At 43.3% G+C, this 26018-nt stretch overlaps 1 protein-coding gene across 3 annotated transcripts in view; it reads right to left on the reverse strand.

Annotated features, from left to right (window-relative positions):
* The window catches only part of TMEM65 (transmembrane protein 65), a 34119-nt gene extending 8352 nt beyond the window's left edge, over positions 1–25767 (reverse strand). The window contains exons 1-4 of one of the 3 annotated variants that reach the window (XM_035317415.1): positions 25314–25767; positions 22264–22503; positions 4367–4411; positions 2190–2257 (exon numbers count right to left, since the gene is read on the reverse strand). In XM_035317415.1, coding sequence (XP_035173306.1) covers positions 2190–2257; positions 4367–4411; positions 22264–22503; positions 25314–25662 — 702 coding nt within the window. In that variant the 5' untranslated portion in view covers positions 25663–25767. Of the gene's footprint in view, positions 1–2189; positions 2258–4366; positions 4412–17853; positions 17935–22263; positions 22504–25313 lie in introns of all 3 variants that reach the window. The other 2 variants (XM_035317416.1, XM_035317417.1) reach the window with 2 other exon arrangements.
* Positions 25768–26018: the final 251 nt, after the last annotated feature.

Below are 26018 nucleotides of genomic sequence, written 5' to 3' on the forward strand. Positions count from 1 at the left end.
CTCTCATATTCCCAGCATATGCATCTCCTCCTAGGACAAGGATCTACTTCAGATATTATCTTAATATTTTATATTGTCTCATAACGGCCACCTAATGGACAGAACAGTAATCCCTCTGCATACCATTTTCCCAAGTATAATTCTTAACTTAATGCACAGCTCTGAAAGCAAACTTCCAGAAACAGCGAGCAAACAGATAAAATGTATTATCATAGCTCCTTATATTTTCACTTGGAGAAACACAAAATCACACGATTGCAGGTGGAACAGCAGTGCATGAACAGAAGATGAGAGACAAGCAGCATAAATCAGAACAAGAGACGTTCCAGTTGGATGCAGAATCACAGAACTTTCTGAGTTGGAAGAGACCATTTAATTCCAACCCCCCACCTCCCACCAGACCAGCTTGGCCAAGGCCCCATTCAGCATAGCCTTGAACACCTCCAGGGATGGGGCACCCACAGCTTCTCTGGGCAGTCTGTGCCAGTGCCTCACCGCCCTCATAGTTGAGAATTTCTTCCCAATATCTAATCTAAATCTCCCCTCTTTTAGTTGAAAACCATTGCCCTTTGTCCTATACCGATGCTCCCTGACAAAGAGTCCCTCCCCAGCTTTCCTGTAGCCCCCTTTAGGTACTGGAAGGCCACTGTAAGGTCTCCCTGGAATCTTCTCCAAGCTGAAGAACTCCAACTCTCCCAGTCTGTCTTTGTAGGAGAGGCGCTCCAGTCCTTTGATCATTCTTGTGGCCTCCTCTGGACTCACTCCAACAGGTCCACGTCCTTCTTGTGCTGGGGACCCCAGTGCTGCAGGTGCGGACTCAATAGACTGGAGTAGAGTGGATGAATCGCCTTCCTTGACCTGCTGGTCACTCTTATTTTGATGCAGCCTGGATACAAGTGGCTTTCTGGGTTGCCAGCTTATGTTCAGCTTTTCATCCATCGATAGCACCAAGTCCTTTTCCACAGGGCTGCTCTCTATCCACTTGTCACCTGTATTCATGCTTGGGATTGCCCCAGCCCAGATGCAGGACCTTGCACTTGGCCTCGTTGAACTTCACAAGGTTCAGACAGGCCCACCTCTTGAGACCATCCATGCCTCCGGATGGCATCCCTTCCCTCCAACAAGTCAATCATACCACTCAGCTTGGTGTCGTCAGCAAACGTGCTGAGGGTGCCCTCAATCCCACCCTCCATGTCACTGACACAGATGTTAAATAGCACCAGCCCTGATGCCAACCCAAGGAACACCACTCATCAGTCTCCACCTGGGCATCAAGCTGTTGACCACAACTGAGTGTGACCACCCAGCAACTCCTTATCCACTGAATGGTCTGTCCATCAAATCCATGTCTCTCCAATTTAGAGACAGAATGTTGCGTGGGACAGGAAAACATTTCTCACTATGAGGACAGTCAGGTATCGGAAAAGGCTGCCCAGACAGATTGTGCAGTCTCTGCCATTGGAGGTCTTCAAGATGTCAGATGCCATTGGAGGTCTTCAAGATGTCAGACCAGTTCATGGCTTTATCTGGTGGCCTTTCAGCTGACCCTGCTTTGAGCAGAATATTGGACTAAAAACCTTGAGAAGGTCCCCAACAGGAGCAAGACTATAGACCTAGTGGCTTCTGAGGTCCCTCCCTACCTGAATTATCCCATGATTAAGACCACGTTGTCAATGACAATACTACCCAAGGAACAGTCTCTTTGGCCTCAATTCATCTTCCTGTTCCACCAGCCCATTTCATCTTCCAAAGGAACAGGAATTAAAGAGCTCAGTGATGCCATGCTACACAAGTACAAAGCAGCATCAGCATCAACAGTGCTTGCATCACTGAGAATGAAGGAACACATCTGTAAAGAATCCTGAAGACCTGTTCATTGTTGCATTGTAATTAGTTCATACAAAACTGTATCAACTACATGATCATAGCTGTATCTTACAGCACAGATGAGAAGAAAAAGCTTCTTCTGAAGGCCAGTATTGTAGGAAATGTTAATGAGCTGAGAAGTTAACACTCCTTTGTGTTCTGCAAGTATGAACAGAACATGGAAACTAATGAAAACGTTAGACCAGAAATAAGTGAGTTGATACAAAGGGAGAGGAGTCTTCCTGAAGCTCTCATTTACTCATTTAGTACTCAAACGATATGAACTGTATCAGCTTTATCAACGAATCAAACAACAAACTTACCGCAGCAATCATAATTGCGTTATCCAAAAATCCAAACCCTACAAAAGGTAATGCATTGTGGAAGAACACTAAAAGAAATAAGTAACAAAAAAAAGATTATATTTAGTAAGAGTTTACTAGTTCACACAAACAACCGGAATTGTGGATTTAATTCTACCCTTAAGAGAAGCAAAATTAACATACAGAAAATCCCCTTCCTATTACTACTTTCAGTGCCATGTTTTTACTTCTGGCATGTTTGGTAACCCCTTTGCTTCATACGTCTTATTAAGGGCTTGTGAAGAACCAGGTGAATGGACTTACTCTTTTACAATACTTGTACATGTTTGGATGAAAGCCACATACATCTTCTAGTGCATAAGAGAAATATTTAACACTGCACAAACTTTGATGTTATTTACAATCCTTCCAGTTGATACTGCATTATTGCTGAAGGCTGCCAAACCATCTCACTTGCATTATTGCTAACTCTCCTTGCATTATTCTCTCACTTGAATTAAAGCTCTCACTTTCTCTGCAGTTCCCTCTCTATCCCAGTGCAAGAGGTCCACCTTCTTCAATCATTCCTAAAAATCCGTATTTTAGGAGTATTGCCTAGTGCTAGCCAATTCTTATCAAAACTCCTTCAGCCAAGTTTAAAATGGTGGCTTTCACTAGTGTGTTGTGCAGTGCTCATAGTCTCACTATTCAGCCCAAACTTCTGTATCACCATTTTGTTTGGGCACTATGCTGAAGCCAAGTTAGACTTGAAGCTGCACCTCAGAACTTTAAGAAACAGGTTCCACCTTTTGTTTGATGCATTTTTTTTCTCGTTCATTCCTGAAATTCCAAATAAATCCTGTTTTAAACTGCTACCGCAGGATCTTGGAAGACCCTGGTCTAAATTTTTAACAAGCACAGTGCTACTGCTCCTTTTTGTCCTATTCCATTTTCTCTCTCAAGTCGAATTTATAAGCTTCCTATGGAGTTGGCATTGGATTTGCACAGCGTGGCCTCCAGCTGAGTTTCAAGGTGCTAGCATCCTAAGACTAAATACAGCACTGAGGACTGACTACTTGACTAAAAATACGGCTTAGAAAATTAGTTCTTTTCACTTTTTTGTTAACATTGAAAATGCTAGTTATTTTTTCCCCCCATTTCAGATAGGATCAATAATCACATTTCACAAACTTTCAGAGATGCAAACATACAGAGAGAAGCAAGAAGAGGGCATGAACTTCACAGTCAGGTGAAAAGAAATCAGCAGGACTCCCTTTTGGGTTTACCTCTAAAAACACCACGAATCCATTATCACAAAAAACAAATGTGACAAGATGTTTCATGCTTAGGTATTATAACACGTTTGGACTTACGTACTGACTTTAAGAACAAACATACCTTCTTAAATGAACAGATGAAAGACTAAAGCACAGGATGTGTGAACTTGTCATTCTGTGAACTTTTTTTTTTTAATAGCAGGACAGAAACCCCAAAAAGCTAAACAGCAAAAAAGTGCACAAATAGGTACCAAATGTTTTCAAAATGTGTACCTAACTGTAGAGCTACATATGGGACTCATATTCTTACTGACATTGATAGAATTTTAGAATCCATGGATTAAACAGAAGTCCAGTGATCAAAGGAAAAAAAATAAAAACACAAGTATAAATACCTAGAGTAGCACAATACTTAAAGAAATGCACTTGCTCACTGACAGAGCTTGAAACCATAAAAATGCCCTGACTTGTAAGATAAGGTGGAACGTGAAAATCATGGTTCTATAAAGACCACCAAATCTATTTCCAATTTCTCTACAATTTTACCCCACTTCTGAGTCTAATACATATGTGACTTGAAGGAATTAATTAGTTTTAAGCTTAAAGAGAAAAAAAAAATCATAAAAGTACTACATCACCAGTGCAGCTTGGCTGAGATGAACAATGCTTGCTGCTGGCTTTGAACAGTGCTCCCTTGTTTGGGCTTTCTGTCCTACTTTCACTAAATGGCACACATCCTCTCACCAGCTGAGGTGTTATGAAATAAAGAAGGCAGGGTGACTCTAGGTGCTTGCTTTGGTTTTCCATTACTCCATAGGACAGGGATGAGGACAGACCAATGCTTGTAGGAGAAAGACGAAGCGACTTGAACACTAGGACTTCACAGTACCGAACTACATTCAACAAACATTCTTATTTTACCATGTTTCAGTTGTCCTGGAGATGGCGGCGCAACCTCCAACTTCTCTAGAGAAGTCAAAACGAAATGAGAAAGTTAGCTAGTTCATCACAAATTCGGTTTATTACATTATAAAGCATTTACCAAGTTACTAGCAGGCAAAAAGTAGGTATTTAATAGATTTAAAATTTGAAGTAAAAATGCTTCACATATCTATATTTTTCTTTTTATAAAGATCCTATGATATTAAAAGCCACAAAGTCTCTTCAATTGATTTTACAAGATTAAGCTAGTATTTATAACTGGTAATGCAAAACAGCAGCACACATTAGAACAGCCCAATAGCCATCTTTATTACACAATTAAACAAGAAAGTTAGAAAAAAAACACCCTAAAATTAGGAAAAAAAGCAGGACATCTATGAGAACTGTATTTTAATATTTGTTTTTAGGGGTTCTCTAAGCATGCAGCAGACAAGCTTCTTTCTTCCAGCCTGCAAAATAACACTACCACTTCTGTTCCCACAGCAGGCATATTTTAACATCTGGTACGAGAATAAAAGAAAAATACTACAACATTAGAGACCAGTAAAATGGTAAAATACAAGAGGAGCCTACATCATTACCCCAAGCATACTTGGGGCAGCCAGAGTAGCTAGCATTGCAAACCTAGGCTGTAAAGCTTTTGAGCATCATCTTCACCATGCCTGAGCTGTGCAGGTTGCACCATGTATCCCTTCTTCCAAGGGAGCTGCTATGCTCAAAGCTATTGTCAAGGAGAAACTAACAAATTCACTTAAATTAACCTCAAAAAAAAAAAAATGGTAACACCAAAACACCAACCCCCAACCAAAAGAATTCAAATCATTTAAAGTTGTAAAACTACAAAGACTTTCAAAGTCTGCTGAAGAGGTGTTTCTTCCCCCTGCCCAACAAACTGGGCAAGCTCCACACGGCCACTTGTACTCTCCAGGCAAGTAAAAGGAGCACAGCCTGGGTGCTACAGAAATACATGGTTTTGTTTGTTTGTTTTGATTTTCCCCTAGAAAATACAATGGAATTCACAGCCTAGAACCTCAGGGTGAAGCAGAGCCAAGGAACAGCCTGTGGGTCCCAGAGGTGAGCCCTACAAGAACAACATTTACACAGCTGCAGGCATCTCAGGTGCCCCCCAGCCACAAAAAGCCACGCTAAAATTTTCAGCTTGTGTTCAGGAAGGATTGGGCTAGTGCTTGGAATAATTTTCCCAGCACAAGCATCTGACCTGTATGGAATCCCTCCAACATCACAGGGTAAGAGAAGCATTTACAGGAACGCAGAAAGAGAGAGCTGTCTGCACACACCAGTACTGTCGTTCCAGCAGCTTTTCCCTGAGACCAGAGGAAAGCAATTCTTACAACATTTGGGAACATCTAAGCCACCCTGAACCAAAGAGATTTACCAAGGTCACTGCTCCCCAGAGCTCCAGACGCCCTAGCAGTGGCCAGGCAACTGAAGCCAAGACCATAATGTTGGTGATGCAGTTTTCCTAACCTCTTCTTCCATCCTGCCCAGGAGACAACAAAATCTCCAGATCCTGAATTGAAGCACAGGAGGTCTGAGTGCTGTCCTCCACAGCTTTCTGCTCCCACAGGAAGCCATTCCATGAAACCTATCCCCTGCAAAGTTCTGCCTACACTAAGGCTAGTCCTCTGGATACAGGGATTTAGTGATAAAAGCCTGCAACAGCATACAAACTCCCAGAAATCACTCCTTTTAGCTCAGAGGAAAACATGACAACTTTTCATAGTTTGCCCTGATTTTAAACTGTGGTTATGATAGCCAGTTAGTTTAGATAATGCCCAAGTGAAATGCCCAAGGTACCGATATGGACTATTTGGTTTGTCAAACAAAACTACAATACTTCAGAGCATTAGTCTTGTGGATTTAACTACAATTGATCTTGTCTGAGCTTGATAGCACACAACAGTCTACATAATTACACTCCATTTAGTGTAGTAAGAAAGCTGTTAATAAGCTAAAATACTGAGCATAACTGATTTCAGAAACATTACCAGAAGGAGGAATTGAGGGCAAGTGTTTGGCAGGAGAAAAAAAAAGTAAAAAACCAAATCTTCAAATCCATAAATAATGGAATTTCAGCACTCATATTAGCTAGAAGTGACATAACTCTCCTCCCTCAGAACATAAATCAAGGAGGGCCTTGGGATGCTTTTAACAGGAGGAAGGCTGGGGGACACTGCTTTGAGGGAAGAGGAGAGATGATCCTGTGCAAGTTAGAGGGAATCGGCAAGGGACTGAATATAAGTGGAAATCACTACTTCATTGACATGACCTGTTTGGGTAATGTGGGTTTCCTGCTAAATACCCCTTTTAGGAAGCAGGGCACATAAGGTGACCAGCTCCTTGAACAGCACCACTGCAGTCAAATATTAAAAGAGGGCCCTGAGGACAGCATGGTGGCACCACCTCGGAGGCTGGCCACAGGGAGCTCCTGTGCAGCAAACTGTCTTCTTGCCATCACCCTAAGAGCTTTCTTCTTGTTTAAAAAGGACTTAAAATTCATCTGGAAGCATGCCTGAAGTGTAGCTCCCTTTATTGTTGAGATAAAATCAGGAGCCAGGATATGGGTGTCTCAGGTATCCTCAACCCAAAGAGGGCATCCAGCCCCAGCCGTGCCCAATGCGGGGCCAAATCAGACCGGGTTGCTCAGGACCAGGCTCAAGGAAAAAGTTTTCCCCATGGAGCACCAAACCCAGCCATGGAGCGTGAAGAAGAGTTCACGGATGGCTTCAGTGAACACCACCGGTGCGGCCGCCAGAGCAGCAGGCCGGAGTGGCCCAGCTCCTCACTAGGCCCAAGGCCTAGTTTAAAGCTAGCAGATTGGAGGGAGGAAAGAAAAAAGGTAGATATTTAATGCCAAAAGAATATAATAACCACTGTGCATTAAAGACAAATAAAGTGTTTTGTTTTTGTTTTGTTTTTACACAGTCACTTCCAATACCACCACTTCAACATGCTTTGAAACTCCGCAAGATATGAAGGCACCAGGTGAACACATCTCACAAAAAAAAACAATTAACTGCCTTCAAACAATTGAAACTCCCCTCCAGGTATCCAGGTACCCTGTTCTAAAATCCGTTTCACAATTTATCCGTCAGAAGTTGTTTTCAAAGCTCAGCAAAAAAAAAAAGAGTAAACAAGTCTTCAGAGAGCAGAGCGAAGGAAGCATGCCCTTCACTTGTTTTACTAGAGGGGAAACAAAGGAACATAACTGCAAAACCCACTTTCAAGAACTGAATTCAGTAAGAATTCTACAGTTCACAACATACATGACTGAAAAGGGAAAAAAAAATATTCCGGTATTGTATTTCGGGACAGCCATTCGCCTATGGCCACCATGCTCATCCTATAGCACCGTGCTACATAAGATGCCAGGATTCATCTTATCACAGAGGGAATAAAGTGAAATGGCAGAATAAGGAATACTACTGTTTCCAAACTGACATTCATTACCCTAAATGAAGTTATAAACCAAAGTTCAAGTGCAATACAGGTCCCTAGCCCTGAATTGTGGAGCTTGGTGAATGGAAAAAAAAAAAAAAAAAAAAAAAAAAGCTGCCTCTTAAATCTGTTCTTAATCCTTTTTGAATTTACAAGTATCACTTTTTTGCTAAGTACACATTTTACTTTTAAACAGAATCAAAGGGAGAATATAAAACTGGCAACACAAATAACACCATTATCCACAATGTGACCAAAATCCAACGAGTTAAAATCAACTCTGCCAATTGTAGCCAATTTAAACCAAGACAGTACTTGCAAGTTAGTCATGAGATTATTATTCTTTGCTGACAAAAAAAAAAACACAACCTGCTTAAGGGGGGTGGGCATATTTTTCAGATGATTAATAAAAACACATCACCAGTTTTTGAATGATCAATTCAGGAACTGGAACACAAGGGAACTAGCAAGCCTAAAGGCATGTATTATTGCCTTGTCTTCAAATTGCAGCTAATGCTGCTGTAAAGTTTTACAGCTGAATCTGTTACTGTCACCCAAGAGCAGGAAACTAGTGACAGTGGTAACAGGCACGGTGGCTGGGGCCACTCTATGAAGGAAGCTATATGCTACAGCTGAGCATCATTAAATCTAAGACAAATATGAGAAGTGATTTATAGCTTAAATAGTGACAAAGTTTTTAAGATTAATAATTTAACAATGAGTATCAAGGTGGCATGAGGAAAGAACGTGAAAGATAGGAATCATCTAGATGCATAATGACCTTACTGTAGAGGATGGTTAGCGTCTCATCTGCAGATTTGGGAGGGTTTTGCCTCAAATTCAACCTGGAACATCAGTTTCCTCCGAATTGCCTGTCTAGGTCATTTCAGCACATCATGCAAATATACATCATGAGGACAGCAAGGGCTCACTCACACAGAACCAAAAAGCACTAGTTTTTGTGCCTCTTACAGAGAAGTCCTCATTTGTAGATGACATTCATATAAGAGAATCGAGACAAAAATTCTGGACTGGAACATGGAAATGAGATGTGCATTACTGCTTTGTTCAGCATCCAGAGAGATGGATCCTTAAAAGTAAATTCTAACCGATGTATGAAGTAAGTCCATGAATGAACTCTTAAGACACATGCCCATCCCCCTCTTCCTTCTCAGCTTTTTCTCAAGGTTTATTAAAGCTGAAAAAAAAAAAAAAAAAACACTCAGTACTTATGGCAGAACAAAATTGAAAAAACCATTTTCGCTGATTTTCAACTGGGTTCCCATAATATTCCATATAGAAAAAAAAACAATCCAAAAGTTGGCAGTAAAGGAAAATATCTCCATCATTTGTTATAACTCACAAATGATTTCCTGTTACTACGCCAGTCAAGACATGAAAAGATGCTGACTCGTGCAGTGCTAAATATATGCTCTACTGTTTGCCAGTTCAGTCACATGCACACGAGAAGAGAAAGCTTAGCAAAGCCTGACTAAGATATGAATAGACAGAGGACAAGATATTTTTTCTCTATCTCCTGCAAAAAGATAACCATGTCCAAAATGTTCTGCCTAAATACAAATATGGCAGGCACTACGGGCATTGGAGACTGATTTACACCCTAAAGCTGCAAAAAGTTACACCAAGATCATGATCTATTTTCCTCCTTGAAAAATCTCAAAGTAGAAGAAACTCATCTTTATTTGAAACCATTGCTCTATCTGGTGGACCACGTGTTGAATAAACCTTGCAGAAGTGCTGTGGTCAGTAGCTACTCCTTAGAACAGACATATTTAGTAACAGAAATGAACATGATTTCTGATCAGATACAGGATAGTACTGGTTTAAGTATCACAGAACTTCATTTCCATTTTATCTTCAGTGCTTACTGCATGTTCACCATCAAATACGGGGAGTATACAACACACTCATGCTATTAGTCCTCCCAGAAATGTAATACACCTCATCACTTTAAAGATGCTAAACAAAACACAGACCTAAGGTGGAAACCCTGACAGCTCTAAGGCAAAGCATAAAATGGCAAGGGGTAATTTTCCTCCTAGCTGCCTGTCTAGGTCCAGAAATCCAGATCATTGCCTTCCTCGTCATGAGAATTATCCCTGATCTAATCCAAGTCTCTATCAGTGCTGTGTCAACTCAAAGTTCAGTCTTTCATCCCCACTCAAAACATAAATTGCCAAAACATAATTTGCAATGCTTCACAATGTCTCAAAACACAATTGCAAAATTGTGAAATAAGACGCTTCCCTCAAGATTCAAGGGGACTAATCAACTAAAAAGATGACAAGCTAGAAAGGACTTGCAGTTTGTCATAGAGATGCAGGGTAAATATAGAAATAGTTTGAGCTGTCACCTTCATAGAGAAATAGAAAAAAGGTATGAAAAACAGCTGAAGTGGTTATACAGAAATGTCAGAAACATTAGAGATACTATCTGAGAGAAAATACGAACAACAACATGGTCTTCTCATCTGTGCACTGCAGAAGTACATGTGAAATATTATTTAACAAAGATTAAAAAAAAAAATACCAGAGCGCTGCCAGGAAATACATTTTTGTAGCAATCCCTGACCGAAGTGAGCCATCCACAAAATCACAGTTCCCTGCCATGAAAAAAGCAAATAAATTTGTAGAACCATAATGCCCATCATCCCAGATGGAGGCTGGGCTTCTCCCTCCTAACCCTGTTTCAAAGCTCAGGGAGTGCAAAGAGTTCCCAGGGGTTTATGGAGGGACATTGCTCAGTGGCAAAGCAAATTCATCTGCCTTTGGATGAATTAATCCTCCCCTGGGATTAACACCTTCCGCCGTAGCTGCAGAAAAAGACCGACCAGGTAAATACTTTAGATTAATATTACAGCAGAATTAATCTAATCTAAATATTCCTTTCTTGCTGCGTTTCAGTAAGGTGAGATATTGGCTTCTCCGCCAGCTCCGTTTTTTCCTGTGCCTCTCTGGTTTGAGGTAATGCCTCTATCCATCGCTTCAGCAGTTCTCAGCTGAGCAGGGAAGCAGCCCTACAACAGCACTGAACTGGAAATCAGATCACAGGATCTATAGATTATTGTGGTGTGAAACTTGGTTCTAAGATGGCCTTTGTAGCACTTCCACTTAAGAGGGTAAGCAGAACAGTTCTGTGGGACACCACAAAAGATTTGTTAACAGGAGTTATCAGAGCTCTATGTGCAACCAAAGAGATCTGATCTAGTACAGGCTTTCATCACCTTGTAATAGAGAAGTGTTGGCATTACTGATGTGACGCGTGAGTGCTCAGGAAATATCTAGGGAGGTATACACACAATCATAAGATCCTTTATTTAATGATGTTCCCCCCAGGTCCTGTTCTTAAAATGAAATCTGAATTGAGAGATGAGTTTAAAGAGATGAGTTTATTTCTTCCCACCCCTCTTTTCCCTTATGCCCTTCCCCCAGCTGCTCAAAGCCATTTTCTTTTCCCAGGAATGGAAAAAAAAAAAGGTAGTTTATGAAGAACAGAGAGTATCGCTGGCTCTCAAACACAAGCAAGCAATCTTATGCTGGCAGCAGCCCGTGCAACACCAAGGTGATGTGGTTGTGCTAGGGGAAGAGCAGCCCCAACAGTCTGTAACAGAGGCTCCAGGTCCATGCTGTGCTTGCTCACTCTAAGGCACCTGCTGTTACTGTCATTCCCAGGCAGAGAGTGCAGGCTTTTACCTTCTGCAGCAGCCACGGGTCTCAAAATGAGAAAAAGATCCTTGGTTAATATCAAGAGTGAGCATTGCTGTGCCTCTCTGGTAGGGCAAGTTCAAGGCTGGGAACAGCAGCACTTCCTGTGACGCCTGCAGCATCAGCACCTGTACTCAGGCAGCACCACCCCAGCCAACACCACGCACAGGCAGTGCAGTACCACAAGGAGGGAGACTGTAAATCTGACAGGGTGGGGGGGATTATTTTTTTCCTCCTTTAAGGGAACTCTACCAGGAATATTACAGAAAACTCAAGACAAACTACTGGTAAATCATGCATCACTAAGTACCAGCCTGCTCTGAAATGGGAAGTCTCACCCCCTGCCTGAGGATGACCTTGGATTCAAGGAAGACTGCAGAAATAAGATTTTCCCTGAAATAATTTTAAATGCATGCAGAGTTTAATGCTTTTCATCTGTCTCAGAACGATGGCAGCTACACAGAATGAGAGCAAGCGAGCAGACAGATAAACTGAGTGGTCTGTTAGTTTCGGGCTCACAGCAAGTGTCATTTTGCTGCTGCTAATTTCTCACTGCACTGTGGTAATAAAAAAGTATAAGCTCCGTAGAAGTATTTAAACCACTGATACCTATCAACAATAAAGAACACTGTAAGAAGCTGTTGCTACTTTAAGTTCCAGCTGTAAATGACACTCAGGTAACTTCTTCCACTCTGTATGAAATGCCCAATGAGAAGAGAATGCAGTAGCAATTAAGCAATTCTTACCTCTTTACTTAATGCTAAAGGTACCAGGACAAACCTTACATTCAGCACTTGGGTGCTTTTCTACTTCCCTTTCCCAAGTCATTTAGCAAAGCCTTGCTGCATTTGTGAAAGGAGTCAGACTAACACCCGACTCCTTGCACAGCTAAAAAACAAGCTGCAATAGCAGTTTTCTTTGACAAACTGCTGGAGAATTGAAACTATACGATATAGTGTGAAAACTAAATCTATTTTACATGGAACTTTACCTTAAAGCGTTTTCTTTTGGCTTTTATGTTGTAAGAGCACAGAGTATCTGCTGGGTTGTTAAGCAGCTCCATTATTCAGTTATTGCTCCTGCATGTGAATGTTCAGTCCTACTAAAAAAAAAACACATTTTATTCTGTTCCTGAAAGTGACCTGACATTTGTTAAGATTGCTGATTTTATAAATAAAGCCATATAAATAAGGAGAGAGAACAAAAAAGGAATAGTAGTCTCTGAGCAAACAGTGCTGAGTTAACTGTTTCAAGCAACTGACTTTATTCTGGAGGAGAAAAAAAAAAGGGGGGAAAAAAGAAAAAGGGATATTTTTTTCTCCTGCCCAGTATTTCCGCAGGCTTTGTAGGCATGAGCCTTCCTTCCAAAGGATTATCTGGCACGGTTTCAAGCACACCTATGCAGCTTTCAACTGCAGAGCTAACTCAAGCCTCAGCCCAAGTGAAAGCACAGCTGTGCACATACTCCCTCTAAAGCTGCTCTTGGAGTTCTGCCTTGCAAAGAACTACCCGTCTGAGCCATTTATTTAATCCCAATGCCATTTAATCTTCCCGTGGAGCTAACTGATGACAATTTGTAAGAGACTGGGTTCTGCCGTTTAACATACTTCAGGCTTTGCCCATTTTCCCTTTTTCACTGTTGGCTTTTTTTGACCTTTCCTTTCTAACAATTTCAACCGTGAGAAAGCAGCAAACTCCTGAAGTTGCATCCTCTACCCACAACAATCAGCTGGAGAACTTGTGAATTATAAATGCAAAACCACAGCTGAATCCTCGAGGCTTTCTGCACACAGAAGAAGCTTGGTTTGTTTTCTAACAAAAGGTAAGGAGGAAATACGGAACCTGATCTATTTAACATTTTTCCCCTTGGCAGTAGGAAGTAGCCTCTATTATAGCAACAGGGAATTGCCTGCACTGGTGTCACACCAGTAATGCCAAAACTTACTGGAGACTTGGATTAAATTTGTGCTCCTACTACTTGTTTCGTGCCATATGATGGGGCCTGACCTCAGTGTGCCTCTGGCATCCTCCCTTCCCCTCATTCTCACCAGCTGTCTGAAAATTCACAGACCTTGCACAGCCTCTGCTCCAGCAGGGAGGAAGGGGACAGATTTAGGCAGGGGATGCCTTTTGCAGCACTGAAGCTGAGCGATGCTCTACACACAGGCAGATGGAGATCCCAGGAGGAATAATCCTGAAGAGACAGCCAGAGGAAGGCAGAAAACCTATTCACAAGGGGTCAGAGAAATTTTGAGGTCAACAATGCTCCCAAATATAATTGCAAGTACCTGACAAGACCAAGAAAGAAACCTGGAAGACTGCTCACTAGTGCAAGTCACCATCCGTGCTGTTAGTGACACAGGGCTCTCGGGGGGATAGGAGAGAAGGAACTGCAGCCTGAGGCAGAAAGTCCTTATGGCACTTCCCAGGAGAAAATAAGACCAACGCTGAGGTCAAATACAGAATTGTACCTTGAAGGGATCTAAACTCACACTGCTGCTGTAGAAGGCAATTAGGTATTTTTCCTCCCGTCCCTCTTGGGACTGCACACCCAGAGGCTTTGGGGTCAGTGGGGGGACTAAGGCACTCCCTTTGCAACAACCTGGGTTAGGTTGACAGCAGATCTATTATCTACATATAATATATATACACATATATCTAGTATATAGTATAGTAGATCTATATATAATTCATATATATTTGCTTGTGGGTGGGGTTTTTGTTTTTTAACTGAGCTTCTACAAGAGATCAAAGGTCACAAAAACCTCAGCTATATTCGTCTCCAAGTGCAAAGACCGTAACAAGCAGCACCTGGAGGTAAGACCGTGATGTTCCTAGCATCGCATCCACGCAAGTAAACCAACAGTGAGAACATTAACAAGCCAAAGATTTTTCCCTTTCCAATAAATCAGATCTAATAGAACGAGGATGTGATGTCCTCTTCCCACCCGAACCAGCCGCTGTTGACGCTGCCATTTATGCTGCACCAGAACCAAACATCTTTGTTCTGCTCATCCTGTTTAGGGAGAGGTCAGAGAATCATGAGGAGCCTGTGACATTTTCAAGAAGAAAAGGTGGACCAGACTGAGTATTTGTAACTCTGCTGCCACTTTTGCAGCTACCTATTTCCTTTGCTTTGTTTCCTTTCCTCCATGAAATACTGTAATAATAGGAAAATTGGGGGGTTGGGAGAATACGTCACTGGCAGAAATCTTTACTTGGCAAGTTGGCTGGCAAAAATCTTTACTTGGCTAGCAATTCTTACATCCTTTGATCCTGAACAAAACAGTTTGTTTCACCAACAGTTTGTTTCTGTGACACCATATCTTTACTTGTGTTTTATAAAAAAAAAAAAAACTTCAACCCATTGCCAGGACTTAATGAAATAAAGAAATTGCCATCTGAAAATAGAAGCTAACTGTATTTAGAAGAGCAGCTGGCTAAAGAAATCAATTTGTTCCATAAACCTTTCTCTAGAGTCTTCCATGAAACCCAATAAAGCCAGCGAAACCCAATTTCTCCCCATTCAGATTGCCATGAAGGATGGGACAATACATTAAGGGAGACTGATGGCTTACACTCTGAATGCGACACGACTCGCGTAACAGGTTCAGTTACACCGAACTGGCCAGCGCTAAGGAAGGGATGGATCACTGCATACAGCCAAAAACTGTGAAGAGCAAAGGAGCAGAAGTTAGTTTCACAGTACCAAGTAATCAGAAATTGAAGATATTTACAGGTAAAACCGCAGCAGGTTGTAATGCAACAATAATCTGTTGGCTCACACAAAGCATCTGGACATGACGAAAATGCCAGAGCTCTGTAGCAACACAAATCTACACACAGGATGGCAGCAAGAAAGAGACAGACCTCTCTCTCTGTGGCATGGACAAGAACCACTCACCATTTCCTGCACCTTCACCCAGCCTTTCCTCGAGGTTTCTGAAAGCCTTGCTGGTGTCCAGCTGACAGGTCCCAGACCACCTCCCAAAAGCAAGCTTTGGGTCCAAAACCTGAGCCACTGCTGACACCCAGGGCTCTGGCACCTCTCAATTCAAGCTGGCCTCGCTGTAGAAACCTTTCAGATTTCTTACATTTTTGAAATTAAGATTTTTCAAGACCATGTCCTTCCCCCAGGTCAAGCAGGAGCCTTCAGCTGTGCTTGCTGCCACGTGGCAAGGCAGGATTTAAGTCTCGAAGTGCCTCCTCTCCGACCTGGCACATACGCAGGAAAGCCTTCCTTCCCAAAGCAACGCACAGCAGCTGCTCAGCAGCTGATTACAGCACATGCACCAAGACCCTAACAGCTACCAAGTATTCAGTAAGCTGGTTAAGGAAAGTTTTTGACCCTGGGTACAGGCAGTAGGGGAGAACAAAACAGGCCACCTGCTCCTTATGACTGCTTTAAGGTGACGAGAGAGCTGCCACAGGGTATACCCCATCATCAAACACAGAATACTGTAGTCCTCCAGTGCTCCTATTGCTCTTTTTATAAGTCAGAGAGAAATAAGTAGGCTGAAAAAGTGACACGATGGAATTTGCCAGAAATTAATGCATGGTCATTTATCAAGATTAAATACGAAGATGCAAAGATGCAAAGAGTACCCAAAAAGGAATGAACACGAGAGCCCATCGCATATAAGTGAGAACTAACAAAGGATCCAGCAAACAAGGTGAAATAACTGCAAGTCAGACTGTGTATCAGGGTCTGCTATAGCTGCAAGGGAAGATATATTAACAACTAACATACAAATCCCTAAGAACCCAAAGTAAATGGACACTCCACAAAAACACCAGTGGTTTCATATCCCATAGTTTTGAATGAAATATGCGCTCTTCAGGGTTAAAAATTGCATTTTGTCAGCTTTGCTTTAACCAGCTCACCGTGTTTCAGAGGAAGCAAGAGTTTGTTGCAGGCACGGGTTAGTCACATCCCAAAAATTCCAAAGGCAGGCTAGATGTTAGAGGAAGTTCTCATACACAGCGATAAAACGGCAACAAGAACATTTTGCTTTCTGGTTTCTGAAATAACACCATGCCAATTTAAGGAGAAAGAAAGAGAACGGATGAGGGGTGACACAAGACAACTCACACGTGTCCACCTTTCCTCAATCTGAACTATTTCTTTACCAGCAAAAAAAACCTGCAGGAAGATCCAAGGCTGCTTCCTTAATTACCGTTTGCATGAAATACTTATCTAATTTTTTCCATTTGCTTTGCCTTTTTATAAGAAAAGGCTTTCAGTCACATGGGTAAGCTTTAAATAATTTAAGAAACTCTAAAAATTCTTCCTGTAAGACACAAATGTCATTCTTTAATACCAACTATACACTAAATCAGTGCCCCTGTGTTTGCAGAACGCACACGATCCATTTCATTCATGCCTGTTACATGGAGATCAAAGTGCACCTCATCTATTGCTCTGAAAGGGTACGAGCTGCACTGTAAGTAAAAGTTGCATTTTAAGTGATCTTTCCTAAATCAAAAGCACCCCTCACAGCAGGGAAGATAACTAAAAGGAGAACCTGTCTCCCAATAACTACAAAATGTATTATTTTACAAACATAAAGCCAGAGCAATGGCTCAGAGCCTGACTTTTGTTTGTTTTTAATTGACCAACCTTACAAAATGCTCGTGCATGGTAGTTATTCTGCTGTATTACATGCCTAAACACATGCAAATATCGGAAAGCGGGTTTTAATTAGGGCAATCTTTTACTTTACCTTTCCTATAGCATTAATTACAGGGAAGGGTAAAGGCAGTTAACTGAATAATTACATTGTTAACGGTAATGCTATTTCCGCATTATGTTTGGACCACAGAATTTAATGTGTGGCACTTTGCCAGGGAAAGGCATGAGGTACTTAACGTCGAGTTTCTCCAACTGAAGTTGTTTCAGTCTGAAATCTCCACTCCATTATGAACTAGAAATTATGGAGACTTGTCTAGGTTCCCTAGAAATTATGGTGCTCAGGAGACTTTCCACAAGACCAGGACTTGAAACATTTCTTTGTTCACATTAAGACTAAGTCCCCAAAGTCCCCATGGGGACCACGTCATTCTGAGACTGAAGTCATGGTATTAATTTATGTTATAAAGCCTGAAGTCACAAGTTTACAGTAACGTAAATAAACCAAAGAACAAGTGCTTTGATTTCCTGCAGCAACACATGCCAACTGCATCACAACAAGCACGCAGAACGTCTGTCAAACAAGCAGCTTGCTGGCCTTATGCAACGCCACGTCTCAGCAACACACTTTTAGGTTTGGTTTTTTACTGTACCAAGAGTACTGGTCGTCTCTGGTGATACTACCTCCTTCGCGGGCTTCTCAAGTGGTACCAGTGGTTTAGGGTATCTGGATGCTAAAAGTTTTCAAAAGCAAGAAGGTAATAAGTCATTACTCAAAGTGTTCCAACCAACACTGTGGCACCTGCCAGCAAGGACAGAACATACACATGCAATACGGAGACCGCATTTCTCCAGGTCTTACACTCTTTCCACTTGATCTTGAATGCTTGCTGACTTTCCTCTGCAAAAACATAAAGCTAAATTTCTGCATTTAAGCACGGAACTCAGTGGGTTCTAGGCTCAGTACAATTTCAGAATAAAGCAGCAAACCAAATCACAAGAGCAAAACCAGCATGAATTTCAGCAAGCAATACCTTGCTGAACATGGTTTAGAGGCAAGACAGTTACAGTGAGATTTGACATTTTGAGAAAGCAACTTTAGGACAGTTTTACCACAAGTGACCAAGTACCAGCTTCCTTTTTTATGATGTTACACCTCAGTCCCTTCAATACTTAAGTTATGTATGTACAGCCCTGTGCCCAGGTATTATCCATGTCAGCATGAGTAGAATAACCCTCACAAACGGAGTTTAAAATAGAAAAAGAGAATCCAACTTTTTCTAAGTTAAAATGCGAAAAAAATCTATACAGTAGGCAATTTCCATAAGATACTATGTGGTTATTGAGATGACAGCATGATGAAAAGTCTGACTCTCCACAGCTACTTAAGTTTACAGCTTTACCGTTACTTGAGGAAAAAAAAGAGTCCAAACAACTCATAAGCATTCAATTGTAATAAGGCTTAAGGAAACGTCAGCTTGACAAATACAACACAGCGTTGCTAAAATGAACAATGGAAATAGATTTTCTACCACCCACGAGTACGTTTTGGAGATGAGATTTTGTTCATGCATTTTTTACTTTGGAGTTCTGCCATTCAGTTGTGTGGTTTGTTTTGGTTGTTTTTGTTTGGTTGCTTTTTTGTAATCACACTTTCATTCTTGAAAGGTTTCTTGTGGAATACCTCTCCATTAGATTTCAAATGCATGAAAACCCTTATCTAAGGTAATCAAGCAGCACACACATCTTCCCAAGCACTTTGCTTTTTCTGATAATGGGCATCCACATTCTTGGAGACAGGATTGTGAGTGAAAAGAATCTAAAGAAAAAACAACTGAATTTCATAACAAATGAGAATTCACTCTGGAGACAGAAAGGGGCTGGAACTCCCACCTCTGTTAGCTGACAGCAGCTGCAGGGTTCACTTCACCAATGATACCTGCCCCGGCCCTGACAGCAATGTGAGCCCCAGCAACCTGAGCAAAGCAGCAGGCAGAGCTCTGTCCTTCAGCGGCAAGGCTTGGGAAATGCACGGTGGATTTCTCCATTGAATATTCTATATATGGAAGTACACAGCACCTACAGGACAAAATAGAGCTTCCAATTTCTCCCTCTCCTCACTAAGCCTCAAGGAAACTAGCGTCAGAGCAACTACAGAAAAGATTCAACTCAAAACTGCCTCCTTGTTCTATTTTGCTGGCAAAGTGACATCCGTTTCAAGCCAACGGATTCAGTATTAGCATTTCCTAACATCTGGGGTGAGTGGTCTTTTCTAACTGTTATCATCACAGGTGACCAAATACTTCCCATTGCACAGATGACCACTGTATGGAAATACGAGGCAGATGTTAAAGAACATGATGAGCAGTCTGTTCAGCACTCCTCCTTCTGTACTTTGCCTTCATGAAAATGGCTCGATGGTTTAGGGAAAAAAAGAATTTGGGAAGGAAAAAGAGAAGTAGTGGATGTTTCCATCTGAACCACATCATTCATCACCGAGTATTTTTGACTCCGCAGTGAGATTAGCAGTAGTCTGTGTATGCACACAAGCAAGCCAGTGAGAGTTTCTCATTTTATCAGCCTGCTAGAGCACTTCAGCTTGTAAGTTACATGCTTACCAGCAGTCTGCCAGGAGACCTTTTCCTAGAATAGCAATCAAACACCAAAGTTAAGAAAGGATTGAGTGACCTAGGTCACAGCGAGACAGAGGTAGCTGACCCCTCTCCACGTGCAGCTCAGGGAATACCCGTGCACATTTGGCCTGTTGTGGACAGAGAACTGTCTCCATAGGGTGCCAAAGCACACTAGTAAGCCTGTTCCCTCTTCCCCATTCTCAAACTGGTCATTTCTCCTAACTTTTCACTGGAAAAATCACTCTTTATACAAGAAAAGCAAAGCCAGAAGGATTAAATCGCACTTTGTTGTGCTAACACAGCTTATGCTGTACCAAAAAGAGGTACTAAGATCTGGGTGGTTCCTAAACCACCAGGCAGATGCATTTATATTAGCACAAAGTGTCTGACTCATAATAAAAGGAATTGTTTTTCACACTAGGTCACGTCTGGAGTGACCAAGAACTTCAGTGAAATCCATTTGTCTCTGATGGCGTTTGCAGCCTTCCAAATTAACTTTCCTCTGTGAACTGTGGAAGCAGTGGCATCGAGGCTCTAATAATCCCTGTGCTACTCCAGGGAACCAGAGAGTTCATAGATTTCACACCAGATCATAAAACAGAGATGCTTCTTGTGACACCAAGGTAAGATTTCACACAACACTGGCTAAAAGTTGGCAATTACCTCAAGGAGGTCTTGCTCCAGCCTTCACACCGACTTCACCTGCAGTGCTAATTCCTTCACACACAACACAGAAACTTGGAATTATGACCATTTTTGTACCAGAACGCACTGGTTTGGACAGATTATTTAAGTCACATAGGGCATCACATACCAGTGCCTGCAAAGAGAATCTATCTAGAGACTGCATTCTGCAGACCTGACATTAAACCAACAAGAACAGCTGTCAAGAATACACTGGCACCAAGTTTCTGCATGTGTTCCGGTTAATACACAGCCTCAACAACCAGAAATCCTCCCAGCTATGACATTTCAGAAGGCCTTTTACTTTGTAATCATATCACAAAACCCTGATGTTTAAACAATAAAATGCAACTTGGTGTTTTCAAGGTGTTTTTTTTTTCCACGTACATGCATAATTCTCACAGGAATTGTTCTCCCATCTCTGCAAAGATGAAAAAATAACTGAACCCTCACTGCCACGACCTAAGAGGTACTAGACAGACGTTGTGTTAATATTATTAGTGGAAAAGTGTTACATTTTGGCTCAAGAATATTTTAAGCCAGCATAGATGTAAGAACAGCAGTACCCTTAGCTTGTCTGCTGCGTAGTTATTTCTTACCTACGCAAGTCAAACCCTTCGGTCATTTTCCTCCTGCTTACTGGGCTTGCTGCACTGCTTCGAAGTGCTTCCAGGAATCATTTTTGAATATATACTGGAAGCTAAAGGCAGAAAACCTGAACGTAAGCCCTTCTCCTTCCTTCTAAAACTCCTCACTTTTGGAACAAAAGATTAGAAGCATGAAATCAGTCTCAACATCACCAGTATGATTTTTATCCTTCCATCTCTCTACGTAAGAAAAGAGCAAAGGGAAGGAGGACTTTGCTACGTTGCCAAGAAAACGAAGCCTTGATCACGGAGCACCACTTCCACAAACAGGATAGAGAGTGGCACTACTGCAGTTTAAAGGAATCGCCTAATTCGCTACTTCAGTGTTTCTGTAACTATGAAAAACACAAAATATTTGTATTCAAGTCCACATTCATCATCTCCATCTGCTGTGGCTGACGTGCTTACAAGAAACACAAGCTGAAATTAAAAAAAAAAAAAACAACACACAACCTGTTCTAAAACTCTTCCTGGGAAAATGTGAGACCCTATTCATCTTTCCAAGAAAAAAAGAAGGAAAAGTAAAAAAGACTTTAATGAAAACAGAAAACTAAATCCAGGTGGGAAGGTCTTATAGCTGTCTTCAGTAAGTGCAATTTAGTGATGTTTTGACTAAAACAGCTTACAAAAATATAGACCAAAGTCTAAATCAGGACATGTCTCAGAATATCTTTTTAAAAACAGTTCCATCAAGATTCAGTTCTCCCCCTCAGGTTCTCCTATGCAAAAGCTTCCTAGTATTTGAAGTTAGGCTGCTGGGTAAGCCCAGCTTTGATAGCCATCCTTTAACGTGAGCTCACAGATCCGTGAGCAATGCAGCCTTCTGACCGAAGACTAACATTAAACAAACAGAATCATTTCGGTGTTTGTTAATAACTCCAAGTCTCAGCTGCTTTCTGGAGGCTGAACTGTTTAAACCCACTGCTAGAGCTCAGCACCTGGAAGCAGAAGACACATGTGGTGGCAGGAACCATTCCAAGGCCCCGTCTCAAACCTCTCCCACCTACGGGCTATGCGACCACATGGCAAACCGAGGCATTAAGCATCAAAACACTCGAGACTCACCTAACTCACAGGTGGATGGCTACGGCTCACCTACCTGAGGACCGTCCTTCAGCGGAGCAGCCACGGCAGCGGCTGGGTTTCCCTCTAGCCTCTGCCATTAGGGGAGGCCACAGATAGTGTGTCCTGTCATATTTCGCGCTAGGGCAATTAGTTGATGGGGCCGCATCCTCCCGGTGGTAGGCCTGCGAATGGACTGAGGAACAGGCCCCATTTGGTTCTTGGTGTGCCCAGGTCTCCCCATATTGCTGACAGCTTCCCCGAGCTGTTATGGGGTCTGTTAGGGCACAGAAGAGGCAGTGAAGGAAGAAGGTCAAAACTTAACCCAGGAAGGACCACGTTAATAAGGGTATGGACTAAGACCTCCCTTTCCATATAGAAGTATGAAAAGATCACAGGCACAAAACAAACTTAAGTGCACGGAGTGACAAAACTGCATATGCATTTCACGATTGAGGAAAGACTGATTTTCCAGACTGAAATAGGATAGAGGAAGTTGCTTGGCAGACAGGCAAGTGAATTTAAAGGCTGCATTCAGATCATACCTCATTGGAAATCAAACTAGCAATCCGATCTAAAGCATCAACTACCTGGAGCTACCGCATGCTGCCACGGGATGAAAAGATAAGAGCAGAAACACAACATTCCCCAAATTGTTTTAGCTACCCTGAACTGATCAATTGTAAAAGACAGATATGACATTAATAGATTGGACAAAGCACCAGGAAAGCAGGGCACAAATCCCTCCCCTTTGCTACTCAGTCACAGCCCATGCACCTAGTTAAATCATTCCTACAGTCACCATTTTTATGGCAGGCAAGGGCAAACGTACAAAACATTATCTAATCGTAATGAAGCACATGAAGCACAGAGTATCATCATCTAGCCCAGAAATTGTGTCATTTTCTTTCCAGTGCAGCCCTTCTACTCTGTGAGCTTCTGTCACTGCCTGGTGTTGTGAGCAACGGTGCACACCTGACAATCCTGAAGCACCTGGCTCTACATTTGCTTCCCTGCATCCCGTAAAATCTGAATTCTGTCAATATCAACCCTGCCCTCGGAGCTCCCCTCCTTCCCTAGCCCAGGACAGCTCCAACACCTGCACACCAGAAGAGAATCCAGTGCTTTGGCAGGTGCCTCTAAAAAAAAGAGCACAGCACCTGCATCTGCACCGAATGGTTTCTGTTCCATGTTACCTCTTTCATTCATGTGAGTTGAGTTCTCTCGAATATCATGGAACATACAAGAGGTACGCACTACAGGTTTAAGATTTTATTTTAGCTAATTTTTAATTCAAAAGACTTTGTAGAAGCTCTTCTTAGTTACGTTTTTTTTTGTCAACAACGTGTAGAAAAATGACTTCTTAGGGAGAAGAGCTGACAGCTCACATGCTATAGTCAGGTAAAAAAAATCTGAATGGAGCTGGCTAAAGGAAGAAGTTATTTTCCTAAAAATCAAGTTACCACCAGCTGGGCAGATCAAAAATCTGACTCCACAGACTGAGTGAGGTCTGATGGCATCACCGCACTTTGGCAACCCTCACCTGTGGGGCTACAAAGCACAGACCTGAGGTTTTGCTGAAACTCTCCCCCCAGTGAGATGAACGGTTACAATTTCTGGCACAAGTGAACTACAATTTCCACTACCAACATATATCCGCAGTTTACTCATAAGTCTCATACAGTCATGTCTCTGACCTTAAACTAAGGCTTTTCTTACTCAGTCTTCCAAAGCTTAAATTATGATAGACACAGTACTTTATAGAAACAGACTCTCATACTACAGCTAACAGCAGCTGAGCAACCAGATATTAAATCTGTTGAATTATCTCCATATAAACCTTGAGACATACTGAGATACATTTTAAAGGTTTTGATATCCACAACACGATCCTCTGGTGATACAGAAGCCCTGTGAGCAACCTACTTTCACCTGAGCAGTAACTGTCGGGATAGAAACTTGTGCAAAAACCTACGGCAAGAACCTTTCAGATGCTGACAAGGATCCTTAGGAAGAGTATTAGTTGTTAGTACTCAGAAGTTAGGGTCAATTGACAGCTTAAAGCATGCTTTCTGACTGGGAAACAAACATAACCAATTTGTGCTCTGCAAAACAGTAGCACTGCTCCTAAAACAAGCTATTTACATGAACTGCTCTTGCTCTGTTTGCATGTAGGTGTACTATAGACGGCACTGAAGAGGCACCTGAAAATGTTCTGCTTCTCTGTGAAAGCAGCACTCCTTCGGCCGACCCTTGGAACTGTTTTCTGCCCACTCTGAGCTTTCCTCAAGACATGTACAGAGCAGCTACGAGCCACGGAAATGCCCTTTCCAAGGGCACGCTACTATCAAAGTCACAGAGGCCTAGATCAAATGCACGCTGAGCTCTGAAGCGCCTGCTGTCATCTCAGCCGCAATAGGTACCGTAAATTACAGCTGAGCATCAGAAGCACCGAGGCTGCAATCAACGGGATTTGATTTTGTCACGGTTTTAATTTGTGTATGGGAAAGTGCCAAGTTGGAAAGAGCAGTCGGATCAAGGAAAAATCAGTGCAGATTATTTTAGCTGGCGTTGCACTCCAAGACACACCTATAAACCTTCCCAGCACACGTATACCTGCCCGTGGAAGGGAGAATTACTGCCAAGCAATCCTTGGCAGGCATCCTCACAGCGGCAGCCCTCTGTGCAGGGCAGCACAACTCCTGAACGAGCTCCCGGAGCGGCAGCAGCCGCACAGGATCTCTTCGGAGATCTGAAACCCGCTTACCGCTGTACCAGCATCGGGGGGATTTTGTACACAACACACTTTCCTACTCCCATTCTGAAAGCCGGCCGCCCACACCCTTTCGGAAACTCCTCACAGGACGGCCAACACACGGCGAAACCCACGGGGCAGAAGTTGTGAAGGCAAAGGCGGGGCGGATGGTTCTGGAAACTAAACTCGTGTGGGGCGGCCATGTGGAGCTGTGGGTCACCCCAGCAGGCTTCTCGACGCTTCGCCCCGCTTTCCTCCTCGCCAGCCCCACGGAGCCACCCGCACGGTCCCCGGCACCCCGCGGGGGACGCGCCGGGACCGGCACCGCTCACCTTGGGCGATGGCGATGGACTCGAAGCGGTGCAGCTCCCGCAGCAGGCAGCTCCGCTCGGTGGAGTGCAGGCTGTAGATGAAGTCGCGGGCTCCCTGCGCCGTGTTCAACGCCTCCATCGGCTCCTTCTTGGGGTGAGTGCCCAGAGCCCGGCCGGGCGGCGGCGGCGGAGCCCCCCCGGGCAGCAGCAGCCCCTCGGTGCCGCCGCTCAGGCTGCCCAGGCGGCGGCAGCAGCAACGCGGCGGGGCCCGCAGCGAGCCCAGGCAGGACGACGAGGAGGGCACGGCGGCAGCGGGGCCCCCCGGCCGCCCCAGCAGCAGCAGCGCCGCCCGGCCGAGCCGCGCCGACATGGGGCAGGGGAAGAAGGCGCCCGAGACGCCCGGGCGGTGCCGCTGCTCCGCTCCGCCTCAGCCGCCCATGGCCCCATGGAGGGAGGGAAGGGAGGGAAGGAGGGAGGGAAGGAGGCAGCGCCACGCAGGCGCAGGGCGGCGCCGGGCGGCAGCGCGGCCTCGGTCGCCCCCTCAGGGCGGGCACGGCTCGGTCCTGAGAGGAGCCGCGGCGAAGGGCGGCGGCCGCGGGGCGAGGCGGCTGTGAGGGAGAGATTATCGGGGCGGCCGGCCCCAAGGCGCCTGGCCGGGAGGGGTTGCCTCAGAGGAGCCTGCACTGCGGGAAGAAACTCGGTTATAACGTGAAACAACGTGAAAGA

This window comes from Oxyura jamaicensis, chromosome 2, assembly GCF_011077185.1.
Source record: "Oxyura jamaicensis isolate SHBP4307 breed ruddy duck chromosome 2, BPBGC_Ojam_1.0, whole genome shotgun sequence".
Taxonomy (NCBI): domain Eukaryota; kingdom Metazoa; phylum Chordata; class Aves; order Anseriformes; family Anatidae; genus Oxyura; species Oxyura jamaicensis.